Source organism: Myotis lucifugus, unplaced genomic scaffold (genome assembly GCF_000147115.1).
Source record: "Myotis lucifugus unplaced genomic scaffold, Myoluc2.0 scaffold_17, whole genome shotgun sequence".
NCBI lineage: Eukaryota > Metazoa > Chordata > Mammalia > Chiroptera > Vespertilionidae > Myotis > Myotis lucifugus.
Window position 1 is genome coordinate 5,984,776 of NW_005871065.1, and position 18,932 is coordinate 6,003,707.

At 38.7% G+C, this 18,932-nt stretch overlaps 1 protein-coding gene across 1 annotated transcript; it reads left to right on the top strand.

Moving 5' to 3' along the window:
* Nucleotides 1-1,712: 1,712 nt before the first annotated feature.
* Nucleotides 1,713-11,005, top strand: MED30 (mediator complex subunit 30). The gene is made up of 4 exons (XM_006085231.3): nt 1,713-2,039; nt 7,872-8,030; nt 10,189-10,293; nt 10,909-11,005. The coding sequence occupies exons 1-4, from the start codon at nt 1,863-1,865 to the stop codon at nt 11,002-11,004; spliced, it is 537 nt and encodes a 178-aa protein (XP_006085293.1). The 5' UTR covers nt 1,713-1,862; the 3' UTR covers nt 11,005.
* The last annotated feature ends 7,927 nt before the right edge of the window (nt 11,006-18,932 follow it).

An 18,932-nucleotide genomic window follows, 5' to 3' on the forward strand; every position in this document is an offset into this window, starting at 1 on the left:
CAAGTCATAATGTTACTGAAACATGTTTTTTTTCCACTTGAAACCATCTCGGTAAGTGGCATAAACACCACCTATTTGTTCAAGGCAGAAATGCATGCCATCCTTAATTTCTTCTCTTTTTTGTTCCCAATCCAGTCAATATCAAATCCTCCAGATCCTACTTAAATGTATTCAGTTGCCCACTATACTATTTCTCTAATATAGATCATCATCACCAGCATCATTATATCCCTTTGAGATGGCAGAAGTCAGTACATATCCAACAGACAAAGCCTTCTGAATTGAATATTTCTGGTAATTATTCTTCTCTCCTGAAAGTCTTCAATGACTTGTTATTTCACTCAGAATAAAGCCCAAACTGCTTCACCTGTCTTGGAAGGTCCTCCAAGGTTTGCCTCTGTCTTCATTGTTGTTTCCCAACACTTATCAGCCTAAACTTTAGATGCTGGAAAGCATTTGGAGGCATCCTCACTTCTGGTGTGGGCACTGTCCTTCCTCCCATGGCGTTTTCTATGAAAAAACACTCCAGATGGACCCCATTCACCATCAGCATTCAACTTATTCCCTTCAGATTGTCCCTGATCTTCTAAATTGTTAGCACATTAATATTAGGATCTTGAACTTTTCCTTCAAGATACCCCCACAATAATTAGTTCTGCCTGACTCATGAGAGCAGAGCTTTTGCCTGACTTGTTCGTTATTCTATCTCCATTTCTAGCAGGGAGCACATAGTAGGTGCTCAGGGAGTATTTGCCACATGGCAACTGCTCACTAAGGAGCTGTAAAAGCACTCTTTAAAATTTCTATAATGGTTCCTATGTCATTTTTAGTAACCATTTCCTATAAAGTCTTACTAATGGAGTGTTCAAAAACTTTTTAAAATGCAATAATTTTGTGTTTATCACCCCTTTCCACATTCTTGAATATTTTTTTTGTTCTTTTTGAAAATGGGCAGTAAGAGGTAGATGGAAGAAAGACTTTAGCTTGTTTTAAGCTTGTCACTCAACGTGTATTTAGTAAGCACCTTCTATGTGCCAATCACTAAGTTTGAAGAATAGAGTAAGTGAATAAAATAGGCACAGTATCTGTTTTATGGAGTTTGCATAGTAGTGTGTGTATAAGAAAATGAGAGGAAGTCAGAAAGTAACAAACTGAACAGTCTATAGCACACAGTAATAATAGCCAAATTGAGGAAGGGGAGTGAGTGTTAATTTTACATTTAGGGTGAGAGGAAAAGCTTCTCGAATAAACAGACATTTGAGTCGGGACCAATAGCAATTCAGGCGTCTGTATCAGGTCCCAGGGAAGCATGTAAGATCTGGAATTTCGTTTTGTAAATTCAAATCGCAGGTTACCAGTTGCAAGCCGTCTGCGACTAAACAAGTCAAACTAGTCCCTCGGGGCCTTCCCCCTACTTGTGAAAGGACAATAATACTACAAACCTCATAGGCTCCGTAAGAGAAAATGCTCTGCAAGGAAACTAACACAGAAGAGCCCTAACAGGACTTCTAAGGAAGGGCTGAGCCCCTGGGAAACCAACACCGGGAAAGCCTGCTAGCCTCCCGCCACTAGCACCACCCCCTCTGGCGGGAGTGAAGCTTGCAATTGGCTACTTAACCCGCCCGTCCGGCCCGCCCAGGCATCCGGGCCAATCCCGGCCGGTGTTGCCCGAGTGGGCGGTGCCCATGACGTTTGATGACGCGTTACGTCAGCGTTGACGGAAGTCACGGCCGCTGTTTTGAAATCCAGCCGCCGGAGTCTCACCAGCTCCTTCCCACGCCAAGGCCGCCGACATCCCGTCGCCAAGGGGACCCCCGGACGCTCCTCCTGCGGCCCCGCGGGCCTGAGGCCGCAGCCGCGCCATGTCCACTCCTCCGTTGGCTGCGTCGGGGATGGCGCCCGGGCCCTTCGCCGGGCCCCAGGTTCCGCAGGCCACGCGGGAGGTCAACACGGCCTCCCTGTGCCGGATCGGGCAGGAGACGGTCCAGGACATCGTGTACCGCACGATGGAGATCTTCCAGCTGCTGCGGAACATGCAGGTGGGCAGCTGGGCGGGTGGGCGGCGCCGCCCCCGGCGCGGGGAGGAGGCGGATGCTTCTGCGAGGTCGCGGGGCTCCGGGCTGGACGTTCCGTGGGGCCCCTGGGCGTCAGCGGGGCTGCCCTGGGCAAACCCCGAGGATCGGGTCGCCCCATTTACGTGCCGAAGTGTCCTCTGTGACTGTCCGTCCCCGAGAGTCTGCCGTACGAAGGAGATGTTTCCAGAGCGGGTTTCTGGGCGATTGGAGCCCCGTGTTCTGGATTCGAGCTCCGTGTTCTGGACTCGAACAGGTTCCCTGGTTACCAGGCAAACTCGCTCCTTTCAGGGTTCGAGTCCGGCCTCATTCCGCTACCCCGTTTCGATTGCTTTAACCGGCATCTCATCTTCTTCCAGCAGAATCTTTTCTGAGGGTCTGAGGAGTTGAATTCAGAATCTGCTCATCATTTTTGTTCGACGGCTCTATTTTTGGTGTAAGAGGCACACAATAAAATTCATTTTTTAAAAGTGTTAACGGATGTATATGCGTCCTTGTGAAACCATCACCCATGGCCGCAAAAGGTCTCTCCATGCGCCTTTGAAAGCTTTACTTCTGGCCTTCTGGCCGCGGGCAACCTCTCTGATTTGCTTTCTGTTACCATCCATTTCTAGAATTCTGTGTAAATGGAATCATTTTTGTAGTAGTCACTTTTGTCTGGTGCCTTTCACTCATCGTGTGTCAATAGTTCGTTCCTTTTGATTGCCGAATAGTGTTCCGTCGTGTGAATGAATACATCACAGTTCGTGTGTATGTTCATCTGTTGGCGGACATTCGGGTTGTTTCCACGTTGGAGTCATTATAAAAATACTTCTGTGAATGTTCGTCTCCAAGTGTTCTGTGAACATGTGTTTCATTTCTCTTGAGTAGGCAGGTGCCCCGCAGTGGAATTTGCTGGATCATAAAATAAATGTTTAGCATGTTAAGAAACTTTTTCAAAGTTCTGCACAACTTTAATTCCCATCAGCAGTGTGTGAGGGTTCTAGTTACGCCTCATCCTCACCAGCACTTGTTATCCTGTGTCTTTTGCTTTGCAAATACTTTCTCGCAGTCTGTGACCTGTCTTTTCATTCTATTCACATTGCCTTTTGAAGAACAAACATTTTAAACTTTGATGGAATCCAACTTAATTAATTTGTTCACAGATTTTGTTTGGATGTTGTACCTAAGAAATTTTTGTCTAATTGAAGGTGACAAAGATTTTCTTCTATGTTTTCTTCTGCAAGTTTTATAGTTTTAGGTTTTACATTTAGGTCTATGATCCACATTGAGTTAATTTTTTAATATAATGATAGGTGTAGATCCAAGTGCATTTTTTTTTTTTTTTGCATTTGGATAGCCAAGGATTCCAACCTCATTTTCTAGCCTATTTTTTAATTGAATTTATTGGGGTGACATTAATAAAATGATATGGATTTCAGGTGTACAATTCTATAATACATCATCTGTATATTGTATAATGTGTTCACCAGCCCAGGTCAAGTCTCCTTCTATCACCATTTATCCCCCTTTTACCTCTTCTACCAGCCCCATCCTCCCCTTTCCCTCTGGTAATCACCATACTTGCTAACCCATTTTTAATGCTTGCTCATCTTACTATTATGTGATGTGGCTATCATCCTGGTTTTATGGGTGAGGATTCTGTGATTCAGAGAGGTAAGGTAACTTGCCCAAAGTTGGTCAATGACAAGGTAAATTTGAAATCAGGTCGTCAGACTCTTACAATTCTTATTCCTACAGGTGCACTAAAGAGTAGCTTATTGCCTTTTTTTAAGTTCTTGAGATTTTTTTTCTCCTCATTTTAAAAGTAATAGAGTTGTTTAGAAATCTTTGAAGACCATGTCAATAAGCCAGGGTGAAACAATACAAAGGCAATCTAAGACAAGATAAGAAATCTTTGGCAATTACTTAAAATTAATATATTAATACCTAAAATGATTTAAGTATGTATTAAATGATCTCTCAGAATTTAGCAAATACAGTTGACCCTTGAATAATGCGGAGTTAATGGGTGCCAACTACCCATGCAATCGAAAATCTCCATATAACTTTAAAAAATATATACAGCACTTTATTTTTGATGGTCACATTTTATACCATGTTGTTATATACATAGAAAAGTGCATAATAGACCAAATTCTGGACTAAATATTCTTCAGATAAAATCCATTCTATATCAGTGTACACCCCATATAACATTTAAGTCAGCCCTCCATATTCGTGGATTCCCAACCATGAATCGAAAATGCACTTATTTTTAGCATGCTGTATGCAAAGCACTGAATTAGGACTGGAAAACTAATAGCTAATATTTATCAAGTACTTTGTCAGGTACACTGTTGTAAGAGCAATTCTAAGGAGTATTTTTATCTCTATTTCACAGTTAAGGAAACAGAGGCTTAAAGAGAGAAGAATTTACCCAACATCACACATGACTAGTAGCTTTTCCTGTTAACCTCTTTATAGTTCTAACTTGCTATCAAACAAGTATTAGCATTAAAAGAGATATGATACACATCTGTGACCAACACAGAAAAAAACTAAACACTTTCAAAAAATTATGACTACATTACATGTGGTTTTTGACAACCCTCAAAAACCAATTTGTAAGAGCCTGATAGTTAACTACTCTGTGGCCCTGTAAGTGTGAGTTCTGTGGTTTAATTCATCTAAGCCCCTTTGAGCATATTACAATTCGCTGTAAAAGAAACAGGGTGCCCCTTCATTTCCAGGAAGCTAGAAGTAGTAGTGGTACAGACAGGACTACATGTAACTTACTTATTGATACACTTTTTAGAGTATTCACATTTTAAAAATGATCTTCTACACTGCTAATCAAGAAGGACACAGTGGCATAAATACAGACTGCTGAGATTATTTCTAAGTGTTCTAGAGAAGTGGTTCTTTATTACGTGTCCTTCAGCTTTTTGAGAATGGGATGAAAACTATGGACTCTCTTCTAAGAAAAATACACATATATACTTTGAATAAAATTTCAGGCGGGTTAAGAGATGTTTCCCCAAGGATCCCTTCTTGATCCCAGTTGAGAATCCCTCCGTAAGGAAGTATTGCTTTGGTTCTGTTTATTATCCTTTACCTCTTTAAAACAACTTCTTTGAATATATAATACATTCAAAATTCAGAAATAAAAAAGGACATTACAGTGAACATTCTGCCTTCCTCCCCTCTCTGCTAGCTATCTACCCCTTTCTCTGCAGGCAATGATTGTTAATGATTTTTATTACTATTCTTGTGTATCCTTCCCGATATTCTGTGCTTGTTTAAGCAAATGTATATTCTTTTATTTTCATCCCTTTTGCACAGATAACAGTATATTACACACATTTTGCACCTTGCTTTTTTTGATTTGGTATATTTTGGGGTTTATTCATATTCATACAGGAAATAACTCCTTTTCTTTTTAAAGAGTACAGTAATTCACTACATGGGAATACTGTAATTTATTTAACCAGTTCTCCAGTGAAGGGCATTTAAGTAGCTTTTCATCTCTGACTGTTAGGCTGCAGTGAATAACCTTCTGCATAAATGCACAAGTGTACCTGTAGGATAAATTCTTAGAAATGGCAATGTGCTTCTATAATTAGATATATTTTGAACAATTGCCCTCCATGGGGTTGTACCAGTTTATGCTGCCATATCCAAGATCAATAACTGGGCTCTAATAGAGTGAGTTATATTTTTGGATCTTTAATCACTGGATGGGTAAAAATCTATGTTTTTTCCTATTTGGAATGAATTTGATCATCTCTCTTTATAGAACATTTGCTTCAATTTTTATATTTAAAACTTTGACCCAGATGGAATTTAGCCTAGAATAAAGTGTGAGGCATGGCCCTGGCCTTACTTTTTCCAAAAGGTTGGTTGAATAATTTATTTCCTTCCTCATTGATTTCAGATGCTACTTTATACAAATAAGTCTATTTCTGGATTTCTATTCTGTTCTATTCACTTAGCTGCCTGTCTTTTATACAATGCCAAACTTCTATTTATTGAGGCTCTATAATGTGTTTATACTTATTTTTCAGAATTGCCCTGGCTATTCTTGCTTATTTTTCCACACGTTCTTTACAATCTGCTTGTTTAGTTCTGAGAACCTGTTCACGTTTTTAATGGGTTCATTTAACCTGGAGACATCACTATTATGTTGAGTCTTAATAACCAAGAACATGAAATATCCTTTGTGTCCCTATGAAGTATTCTAAGTTTTCATTTTTACCTTGGAATTTAAAAAATTATTTCCTAGATGTTTTGTCTTTATTGTTGCTATTGTAAATAGGGTCTTTTTCCTTTCTCATTTTCTTTTGTTTTTATATATGAAAAGCAAACTATTGTTTTCTATACTTTAACTTTGTACCCACTTCCTTCTTGAATTCTTTTATTGATAGTAGCACTTTCTCATATCATTTGTAGTGATGATTATACCACATTCTTTTTAATATTTTAACATTTTTTTTCTTTTTTCTCTCTCTAATTGCATTGGCCAGTTCCTCCAGAATAGTGTTCACTAGTAATATTAGTGGTCTTAGTAGACATCCTGTTCTGTTTCTGACTTCATTGAGAATGCTTTTAATGTTTCCATATTAATCAGGGTGCTGTGCTCACTTTTTAACTGGGATAAATGTATTTTATCACACTGGGGAATGTTTAGTACGACTTTTCTATTTATTTTAAGAATGGATATTGAATTTAATTGAATGCCTTTTTGGTATCTGGGGTATGATCATATATTTATGGGCCTTCATTAGCATTCATGAGGGAGATGATTATTGATGAGCTTTCCAGCTAAATATGTACACTACAGTGTATAACAAGGGCTCTTAGGCACTATAATAACTATACTCTGTAGTATCAGAACGTGTCTCTAACCCAGTTTCTAGGACAGTGCCTGACACATGTAGAATGTGCAATAATTTTTTTGACTGAATTAATTATTCCTTTCTTTGAGAAGCTGAAGTTGTATATGAAAACTAATACCCACACTTACTAAGTAGGTGAATTTAAGGAGGGTGATTATTTGCATTTCAAAATGATTTTGTTTTCCTTTGTGAAAAAATCTATTCGGAGTTCTTTTTACATGACACACACTTCTAAGTGAATTTTAAGTATAGATTTATTGGGAAAATAACTCATTAAAAACGCATAAGCATCAGGACAGTTGATGATCAGAGCAGTTACTTATAATAATTTATTAATGATGTTCAAGTTCAGATTAATTTGCATCTATATCTCCTGCTATATGTTATTTTTAAAGAAAACTTTTGGTGACAACTTTATATTTCATTGTGTGCCTTGAGTATCTTAATTATCAGAGTTAAGGTACCTTGAGATTATTTTGCAACAGGAGCAGCATATTACTACTTTTATTCTGTTAAAAAGTCCTGGCTTCATTTATTTCTTTTCTTCTTTTTTTAAAATTTTATTTTACTTTTCACTTCCTAGTTGAGTCCAGCTACTTGCTGCCTTTATGTAATAGTAAATAATATTAAAATTGTATGTTTTTAAAGTAATACTTTAAAAATTAGAGGGGGAAAGTATTTCACCTGGTCAGAGGGGCTTATCACAAAGTTTTTTTCTGGATGTGTTTTATAGCACAAACAGTATGCCAAGGAGCTGAGAAATGAGCACGGATTACTCTTAAATTCTTAAACTTGCACTTGATTAACTGAGGAACTGTTTGCTTTTATGCAGTACTTAAAATTGTTTGTTTGCTAGCTTTACTTATAGAAAGTCTTGATTTTCATTATTTTTTATTTTTGTTGTTCTATTTTGCCTGATAAGCTCCCAAATGGTGTCACGTACCACACTGGAACATACCAAGATCGGCTAGCAAAGCTCCAGGATCACCTTCGCCAGCTTTCTATTCTCTTCCGGAAGCTGAGACTGGTCTATGACAAATGCAATGAAAACTGCGGAGGGATGGATCCCATTCCAGTAGAGGCAAGTGGTAAAGGGAGGGTGAATGTAAGACAGGATGGTCTCAGGTGTTGTCATTGTCGCCCTTCTCGCTTTCTCCTATTTCTGCAATATCTCCAGATTTTGAATTATATCAGTTTTACTTTTGACTAGAGAAGATGAAAATACGATATAAATATATGTATAGAATACCATATTTTCATGTTAATAATTTTTTGTACACTAATATATAGGCTTATTAGTGAATTTTGGTTGTTAGAATGTGAGGGTTGTCTGGCAATTTTTATTGTTGTCAGTGTCTCCTATTAATTAAATCACTGCATGGTGGTTTTGGGGTTTTTCTTAGTAGGAGTTTAAATAGTATTGTCAAATACTTTTTAAATAGTTTTCATGTGAGTTCTTTATGGACAAAAGTTATGTTTTCATCATTAATAATTTAAATTAGCTTAGTGAATCACTTGTTTTAAAATGTATTCTGTAAATTTAACTTTGGATCCTAAATATAGTTTAGTTAATTAGGTATGAGGGGTCCTGGGTTCGATTCCGGTCGGGGGCATGTGCCTTGGTTGCGGGCACATCCCCAGTGGGGGGTGTGCAGGAGGCAGCTGATTGGTGTTTCTCTCCCATTGATGTTTCTAACTCTCTGTCCCTCTCCCTTCCTCTCTGTGGAGGGTCAGTGAAATATATTTTTTTTAAAAAATGTATTCTGTAAATTTAACTTTGGATCCTAAATATAGTTTAGTTAATTAGGTAGTATATACATAGCCCTTTCCTGTTGACAAGTTATATCTCTGCCCCCAAAGGTAGCTGGGAAGAGTTGGATGTTCTCTCATTACGTATAAAGAGCTGTTTCATGTGATCAGTGCTCCTTTTTTGAGTGATCAGCAGGAAGGGATGGACAGAGAAAGAGTAAATGCAAAACAGCCTGAAAAGAAGTGATCAAAGGTGTTGGCGAAAGATCAGAAATATGGTTGACAAATTGTCAGAGGCTGCAGAGAAGTCAAGGAAAATAAGGACTGAAAACTGTCCAGTAGATTTTGCTAGAGAATTGTCAGTATATCTGAGCAGCGCTTCAATGAAATGGTAGCAACAAGAAGTCAGATCACAGTGGGTTGAAGATAGAGCAGAAAATAAGGAACTGGAGCCAACAAGTGGCTAAGCATCTTTCAAGAAGCTGAGATAGAAATCAAGAGAGGAATGCAGTAGATGGAAAGAAGGATAGAGTCAAAGGTTTTTGGCATTTTTCCTCCACATGGGAGAGATCAGAACATGTTTAGATGATAAAGGAAGAAACCTTAGGGAAAGGTTGGGAAGCGGATAAGTAATAAAGGCAGAAAGAAAAGCACAGGAATGGAGACTAACCGTATTCAGGAGAAAGGACAGTGTGCATTAGGAGAGAGGAAAGGAGGAAAGTGGTGTGGGTGTGGGTAAGTCTTTATTGTCTCTGTGAAGGAATTTGAAGAAGTTTAGCCAGATGACTCCTGGTCGTACCACCTATTCACCTGGATTGGTAATAATATAAGACAGTTGAGACTATATGATTCCTGAAGTCTATCACGTCTATGAGGAGTTTCATCAAATAAACTTCATCACAAACCATACATATTCAATTATAATTCTGCTACAAGTTTCATTGCTATATACATTTTTTTCTCCTACAAAATTAAAAACAAACAAACAACTTTCTCCTAATCAAAGAAGTTACAACATCTAGGATTTTTCATAGGTACTTAGGTTCTAAATAGCAAGTAAATGAGATTTATATCATGCACATCCCTAAAGTTCTTTCTAGTATGAATGAAAGAAAGCCTATTCTATCTCAATGGTCCATGAATTTCTTAGGTTTGGAAATCACAACTTATGTATCACAATTTTTGCAGTGTGTCACCCAGTGGCTGGCAACTAAATATTTGCTGGTTGAATGAGTAGGGTATTACTTAACTATATGTAACAACTAGTGTTATAACAGCTATTTCTCAAAAGAAACCCAAAAAGCTAATGTACAGAGTGCACTGAAATGATAAACTCACCACACTGTTATTTTAGACCATCATCTAAGTTAAAATTTCTTTTTATATTATTAAAAGTATAAAAATTGACCTTAATCTGACTCATTTCTATACCAGTGTAATTGGAAATTTTATGTCATATTTTTTACTTTTAACTTGTTTATAACTTCCAGCAACTAATTCCATACGTGGAAGAAGATGGCTCAAAGAATGATGATCGGGCTGGCCCACCTCGTTTTGCCAGTGAAGAGAGGCGAGAAATTGCTGAAGTAAATAAAGTGAGTGATTAGTCTGTACATTTGATATTTCTCTTTTCAAATATGAATTGAATTAATATTAAACATTAAAGTCTCTGTAAATTGCTTTTCTGTTTCCAATAAAAATTTCTTGGTCCCCCTTTTTAGTTACTTTCTCCCTGTTACTTTAACTCTAGATAGAATTAATATGAGCAGTTTATGTAATCTTGGTTTGCTCTTTAATGATATAAAAATTAATGATTTTAGGCCTCTTTATACTGAACATGTACTACTTTATGTGGAGGTATTTTAATATAGTTTCTTTAAAATTATTTAAGTAAATATATTATTTCCAAATGTAATGTTCCCAAAAGGTTATTGAACAGTAATGCTTCTTATTATAATAGCTAGTAAACACTCACCAGAAGTTCTCTATTTTTATCTTGTTTTACCCAAGCATACATTTGCCTTACAGAATTTGAGGAAAGGATCCTAAACAGTATGCTTTTCAGTGAATATTTGTGGACAGAAGAGGGCTGAGGTCTTCTGCCTGAAGGAAATACTTAGCTTAATTGTCTGGAGTCCAAACTTAGGACATTTAGTCTTTTAACTTCATGGTCTATATTTCATTTTTGATAAATTCTTTTGTTTCTCCAGAAACTCAAACAGAAGAATCAACAGCTGAAGCAAATTATGGATCAATTACGAAATCTCATCTGGGATATAAATGCCATGTTGGCAATGAGGAACTAAACTGATATTTACATTTCCTGCTTTACACATTATACCATTTTTTTCCCCTCAAGTATTTTTTCCCTTTGAAAAAGATTATTTATCTGTTTGTATTCCAGTCACTAGAACTAAAGTTCTATTTTTTTTTTTTTTTAAGTTCTATTTTTACATTGTGGTTTTACATTAAAGTAGTCATTGGCAGTCTTTTGTTTAAGCTATTGATTTTGTGAAAGATTATAATAATAAACTTTGACAGGGTTTGTGTTTTGGTTAATCTTTGTGAAGTGAATAATTGTGTTTTAAAAGCAAAGTAAAAGATTTTAAAATTTGATCAGTGGTTGTTTTGGTCATTTCATTATGCTTTTAGGAGAAAAAAGTTTAAACATTTTTGCAGATGAAAATATCAAACTGGTACAAATTAATTAAAGTTATATAATGTAATTTACCATTTCAAATCAATTTTTTTTAAATTCCCTTTGAGTCCTAAACAAGTTAAAATGAGAAAAAACAGTTAATTCGTATATTGCTGTAAATAGATGAAAATTCCCTTTACCATGTTTTTCCAGTGTTTGGTCTTAATTGGAATGATCTGTCTCCAAAAGGAAACAAACATTTGGGGATGGCACAAACTGAAACCACGACTGTGTGCTTGTTACCTGCTTTAGGCCAAGGAGCAGTTCCCTCTCTGAGTTTTCAGGTGCACCCTAATATCGATGCATTTTGGAAACAGTACATTTTTAAGAGTTTCAAATGAGATCAATAGCTCTATATGACAAGTGCCTTTGTAGACTAGTAATTGGTCAACAGTAAGTTATTTATAGGTCTGCCTACAGGCTGGTCGCTCAGATTATAAATATCCTCAAGTAAGAGAATCAGATCTTCCCAGGAAGGACTTTTCCAGCCTGATCCAGAAGCCTCTATCTCCAGCCCTGGGTTCCGACTCCAGGAAATATTGCTATTTGACTTCCCTTGTGTATGGATCAAGTTTCTCTGGAAGGTTACACAGGAAATGGCTCCCTCCGGGGAAGGGACCCAGGTGGTTGTATACCCTTTGGTACCTTTGGAATTCTACTGTATGTGAAAATATTGCGTATTCAAAAAATAGGTAAAATTTCATTTTAACCTGTGCAGATTCCCACCTGTAACGGTAGCAGAATCACAATAGGAGAAGCCAAACCATGTGGGCATCATTTTACCCTCTAACTGTACATTCGTCAAAGCAAGCTCTCCGAGTAAGCCATGTTAGTCGGCTGGGAGCTGATTGCCCAGGGTGGGAAGCACTGTAGTCACAGGGCAGAAGGTAAAAGTATATGAAGCTATGACAACACAAATTAGGACCAATAACTCAGTATACCCCTGTAGTCTGTAGTATTTAAGGATATTACAGTTTATTTAGCTATCACCAGTTGGACAACTGGGGTTTTATAGGTGTTAACTAATATGTTCTTTGTACAGTGGATTACTGGTCACTATTACAAATTGAGTGGGTACTGACAACTTCTAAAGCAGTTATAAAAAATGTCTTAACCTATTTTTTAGTTGTTTCAATTATCGCACTCAACTCCTGAGATCATTCAGTGTGGAAATTTCATCATTTGGGCCTTGGTTCAATAAAGAGTATCTCTACTGTGGAGCACTCATCAATGCAGCTGCACTCAGCTAACAGAGCTGTAGCCCCAAATTCTGGGAGGTGTGTTTTCAGCCCTCAGAACTGACAACGGTTTACCCAGTCACTCACAAGTCTGCTTGGGACCAGCTATGAATGCGTTGGGAGTTATTAAAAACACAAACTCCACTAACTCAAAGTTTCAGTTTTTTTCTTGAAGCAGAGCATGCCAATAGATTGAAGAGAAAAGAAATAATTCAGTTGTGATGTGTGGCCTTGGGCAAGTTAATCTCTGTTTTCTTGTCTAAAATGATAGGTGGAATTTATGGATTTGATGTTGTATGTTGAAATTCTAGTTATAAATGTTAGAAACCCATTCAAGATGGCTTAAGCCAAAAGGGGGTTTATTAGTTCCTGGAGCAAGAAAGGAGGCTTGAGAAGAGCTCACAGAATCAAAAGCTGCAGGCACCACGGCTTCAGGAATTGGAACCCAGATGTAACGCCCCAGGTTTTCTATGCCCGCCCCAAATTTCCGCTTCTTTCCCTTTGCTCCACTCTCTCTTACTGCAAACAGGCTTTCTCCTTCCCCTGGCTTCCCTTCACCCCTTTTCTGCAGGTGCCCCAAAGGCTGAGTTACGCCCCCACTGTAAACTGAGAACTCAAATGGATCCTGATTAGCACGGCTTGAGCCAAATAACCAAAACTTTGGAACAATTGTGTAAATGGGTACTATGGTTAGACTGTCCTAGATCGACGTTATAAGCCCATCTCTGTGGCCAGGAAGTGGGTGTGGGAGTCATGGAAAAGCTGCTGACCAGGGAACACAGGTTATTAGAAAGAAAGGGCACTAACCAGGAAAATTCTCAAGAAAAACAAATAATGGCAACCATACTCCACTGATGTTCTTGGTTATACACTGAGTGGCCAGATTATTATGACCACCCCATCAGTACTTCGTTGGGCCACCTTTTGCCTTCAATACTGCGGCGATTCTTCTTGGCATTGACTCCACGAGATGTTGAAAGGTGATGCAAGGAATCTGATACCATGCCTGATGAATAGCACTGTCCAGTTCTGTGAGATTTGATGGTTGTGGAATCAGCTGCCTGATGACTCTTTTAACTTCGTCCCACAAATGCTCAATTGGATTGAGATCTGGTGATTGTGGGGGCCACCTAAGCAAGGTAAAGTCTCCCTCATGTTCTTGAAACCACTCCTGCACAATATGAGCACCGTGGCATGGCGCACTGTCTAGTTGGAAGAAGCCATCTCCATTGGGATACGCCATCAACATGATAGGTTGAACTTGATCAGCAACAATACTTAGGTATGTTGTGCTATTCAGATCTTGTTCCACATGAATTAAAGGACCCAAATCATACCAGGAAAACATGCCTCAAACCATAACACTGCCCTCACCAGCTTGAAGGGTTGTACTCATGCATGTGGGGTGCATGCTTTCATGCTGTTTCCTCCAAATTCTCACTCTGCCATCTTCATGATGCAACTGAAAACGTGATTCATCAGACCACATGACTTTTTTCCAATGCTCGACTGTCCCATCCTTGTGTTCCTGTGCAAATTGGAGGCGTTTTATCTTGGTAACTGCAGACAGAAAAGGTGTTCGAACAGGCCTTTGGCTTTCATATCCCATATGATGCAGTGTATGGCTAATTTGCCTACAAACATCAGGTGGTCATAATAATCTGGCCACTCAGTATATAATACTATGTCAGATATGAGGTATTCAAGTCTCAAAAACAAACAAACAAACAACAACAAGAAAGGATTACCAAAAAACAAATGCATCATTCACTATTATGAGAAAACTAGAGGCCTGGTGCACAAAAATTCATGCACTCAGGGGCATCCCTCAGCCGGGCCTGCACCCTCTTGCAGTCCAGGACCCCTCAGGGGATGTCCACCTGCTGGCTTAGGCCCACTCCCTGGGGGATTGGGCCTAAGCTGGCAGACATCCCTCTGGCAGCCCAGGTGCCCTTGGGGAGCAGGCCTAAGCCGTTGGTCAGACATCCTTAGCACTGCAGAGGAGGCAGGAGAGGCTCCCAGCACCGCCACTGCTCTGGCCAGCCATAAGCTGGCTTCTGGTATAGCAGCGCTTCCCCTGTGGAAGTGCATTGACCACCAGGGGCAGCTCCTGCATTGAGCATCTGCCCCCTAGTGGTCAGTGCGCATGATAGCGACTGGTCGTTCCACCACTAGGGTCAATTTGCATATTACCCTTTTATTATATAGGATATTCATTTTAATTTTTATGGATCTGTGAACCGTGTTGACATTTTTTCTTTGCAGCTATTTTGTTTGTTTTTCGCTATTTCCATTCATTGCAATGTGATCTTGTCAGGTCTTAGCACAGATAGGAAAGAGCTGGGAAAAAAATAAAATGAAAGCACCAGCATCCTGGTAATGACATTACCTTTAACATGATTTGGAAACTGAAGGCCCTGATCATTGAGACATTAGATCCCTTGGCACCATTACAAGCCAAGATGTGTTAACTTGACATTTTGATGTAGCTCCAGTTTAAGTAATTCATTTTCTTAAATTCCCAAAGAAGTTTAAGCTAGATAGAGGAATCTTTCAACCTTAAAATAAAATGTGTGCTTGTCCTAAAGCTCAAAGAGTTTGTTATCCTGGGTGTTCTTAAATTTGTCCAACAAACTAGTTGCCTTAAATTTTTTCTGTTCCTTTAAAACACGAATGGACAAAGGACTGATTTTTTTTTAAAAGCCTAAATTAAAGGTATTCTAGATGTTTGTGTATATATGTATTTTTTAACATGGTAGCAGTCTTGAATGCTTTCATATTTTTGTAACTTAAAGAATTAGAGTTAATAGATTTAAGTTGATATTGTTTATATTTTTACATGAAGTTGACATTGTGCACTAAGACATCTACATCAATAAATGTTACACTGATGGTTCATACTTATTTTCCAAAAATTCTACTGCCATCAATATGTAATTTTCATTCCAAAAACTGGTAGAAAATTTAAATCTATATTTTCTCTGTCCTTTGAGGTCTTACTCTACTGACTCCTGTATTAACTTTTCCAGACATCTTTTTGAGGCAATACCCTTCAACTTCAGTGTGCACAAGAATCACTTGGGAGCACTTTGGGAAATACAGAAGTTTGGATTTACTGCTAATGTACTAAATCTGAATCTCTAAGGTGGAGTCTAAAATCTGCACATTTAGTAAGTTTTCCACGTGATCTGTCTCTGATGCAGAAAAATATTACACTGTGCAGTTTAGTGATAGTCATGAGTGTATTAATATAAAAAACTTCAAAAATAGCAATACTGATATAAAATACAATGTATTATGCTCTACGTAGAGTTATAGCCTTTTGATTATTTACAAATAATACTCTATGTCAGCAGTTGTCAAACTTGGCTACACATTGGAGTGGACTGGGGAAAGGTTAAATTTCCCTATGCCAAAGCCACACCCCAGATGAATTAAATCAGAATTCTGGGGTGGAATCCAGATATCAATGTCTTTGGGAAGGGGATGGTTTATTCTCTTACCTTTTTAAAGTATTCTTTTTGGAAAGAATGCTTAAGTTCTATTCTCTTGGCAAATTCCAATTATTCAATACAGCAGCGGTTCTCAACCTGTGGGTCATGACCCCTTTGGCGGTCAAACAACCCTTTCACAGGGGTCGCCTAAGGCCATTCTGCATATCAGATATTTACTTATGATTCATAACAGTAGCAACATTACAGTTATGAAGTAGCAACGAAAATAATATTATGGTTGGGTCACAACATGAGGAACTGTATTTAAAGGGCCAGAAGGTTGAGAACCACTGCAATACAGTATTATCATAGTCACCATCCTCAAAGTGTATTTATCTTATACCTGAAAGTTTATACCCTTTCACCAAACTCTCCTTTCCCACTCCCACCCTTCCCCTATCCCCTGGCAAACACCATTATACATTCTGTTTCTATGACTTTGAATTTTTTTTTTTAGATTCCACATATAAGTGATATTATAGAGCATTTGTCTTTCTCTGCCTTATTTCACTTAGCATAATGCCCTCAAGGTCCATCCATACTGTCGCAAATGATGGGATTTCTTTTCTTTTTGTAAGGGTTGAATAACAGTCCATTGTGTACTTATATATACCACATTTTCTTTACCCATTCATTCATCCATGGCCTCAAGAAACCAAAAATAGACCCCCCATTTGACCCAGAAATCCCACCCCGGATTACATCCAGAACAAGTGACATCACTTTCTTAAAGAGACAGCTGCACTCCCATGGTCCCTGCAGCACGGTCTGCAAAGGCCAAGATAGGGTCTGATTTTTATGTCATAGATTTCAATTGAGTTATTCATTCTGAGCTTGTGTGGCCTTGAGTGTGTGATGCTGTCAATGCGTGGAAAGCCTAACGTTTCCCCAAAGAAATGACAACGTGGTGAGGCCCCCACATCTAAACTCTGTCTCCTTTAAAACTGTTTTCAAGCCACCATTTCAGACTTTGTTAGGGTGGAGCTACTACAGAAATTAGTCCCTGGCATGTTTCATAATGCAAAATACAGCCTACTTGGGTCTAAGCTGGAGGCCTTCAGTATTGAAGTGTTAATGTGGACTCTCTTTTCCCCTGGGGTCAGATCTCCAACTTCCTCCAACATTGCTCAACATTGCTTTTCTTCTCTCAACTCACCCATTGACAAGCTTCAGGGAGGCTCTGCGGGGACACAAGCAGCCGAGCTCATTCAGGGACACTGAGGGGACCTCTGGCTCCCCCTCTGCACAGTTTCTTTTTTCAGTGGCAACGTTCCGCTGCTCCCCTTCTCCTGAACACGTTCTGCTCCCTGGGCTCACTATTTGGACACCATCCCCCTTTCCCCCTTTGCTGTGCCACAGTCGGGGAATTGTCCCCAGTCAGAGAGGTCAGCCTAATACGGGCTCACCTTGTGAGCATCCAACATCTATATACATGCCCTTATATATTTGCCCAGTTTTACATAGATTTTCAATATGAGCACTTCTCTTATATCAGGTATATAAGTGGGAGCAGATTTTCTTTTTTGGGGGGAAAAACAAACAGTATGTAAAATATCATAGTTTTACCTTGCCAGAGAGAATTCACTTTTATTTGTAGCAGATTACCTTTACCAACTGAGAATATACCATTTTCCCATCTGGGTTTCTCTTTTTATGGGTAATGAGGGGTATTCTATTCCAGGCTCAACTTGTTTGCCGATTTTCATGGGGGCCAACAGAAGTCTGGGTTGTTCATACGAACCTCTAACCTGTCCACACCTAAACTCTGATTTTGCCTCCAAGTCTTCCTAAGAATTGGGGAATCCTTCTCGAGTTCTCTGGGTCTTCGCCGCCATTTAAGGTAGGGGCCCATCACAGCGGAGCTGTGGAGATGATTGAACTGAGATTCACTCTGTGCCAAGGCTGGTGTATCTCTGCCTCACCTTGCGCCACAGATGGATCCTCTCAGAGACCCCAGCTTGATTTTTGACGTGGTGAGGCCCTTTTTTTTTATCATACCAGAGTTTTTACATAGTTGAATATATCTTTTACTTAGAGACTTGTACCCTGTATGCACTGCCAAGATACTAAGAAGCATTCATATTTTGTTCTACAATGTATACAGCTTTATTTATTTTAGGTTTAGATCTTTCATTCATCTGTAATTTATTTGGAGGTGAGAAATGAAGTAGAAATCCGCTTCTTTTTAACTCTAAATGGCGAGCCAGTTGTTATAATACCATGTGGGGAATAATCCTTTTCTTCTTGACTAAAACTAATTCCCGAATATTTGGGGCTCTAGTTGAGGGTTCTTTGACTCCTATTAATAAAAATGTTCAACAAATAGTAATACATGTTTAATAAAAACATAAACCTTGGGTGTTTCCTAGTTTCCCCACACCCTGTGAGGACCTGAGGTCCATTTTGATTATTCTGACTTGCGTAAGATTGAACACGTGGCCTCCGCGTCTCCTGGCAGTATTCAAATCAGCCAATGGCCCAAGCATAAGTGCAGCACAGCAGGTCAGGCTCACGCCTTAGGCTGAGATACTGACCCCTCAAAATTTAGTTGCCTTGGTAACTCTTCAATGCCTTCAAACAGATTTTTAATATATATTTGATTTGATTTTCCTAGTTGTTTTCAGTAGGTTGAGTGGCCTGTTTTAAGCTAATTTAACATCGCCCCAAGCATATGTTGGGACTTCTAACCCCTCATTATAAAGTCCTAAGGACATTAAAGTACATTCCCTTAGTTGTCCTAAGAGAAATTCTAGGTAAGCCAGGATTTTTTAAAATTCCCCTTCAATCTTTCAGATTCCTTTTTA

Excerpts from the sequence above, each read along its gene's own strand:
- MED30 (XM_006085231.3), top strand. The coding sequence starts at position 1,863 with ATGTCCACTCCTCCGTTGGCTGCGTCGGGGATGGCGCCCGGGCCCTTC. Across the intron at positions 8,031-10,188 it reads TGGATCCCATTCCAGTAGAG|CAACTAATTCCATACGTGGA; the intron begins GCAAGTGGTAAA and ends TATAACTTCCAG. Across the intron at positions 10,294-10,908 it reads AAATTGCTGAAGTAAATAAA|AAACTCAAACAGAAGAATCA; the intron begins GTGAGTGATTAG and ends TTGTTTCTCCAG.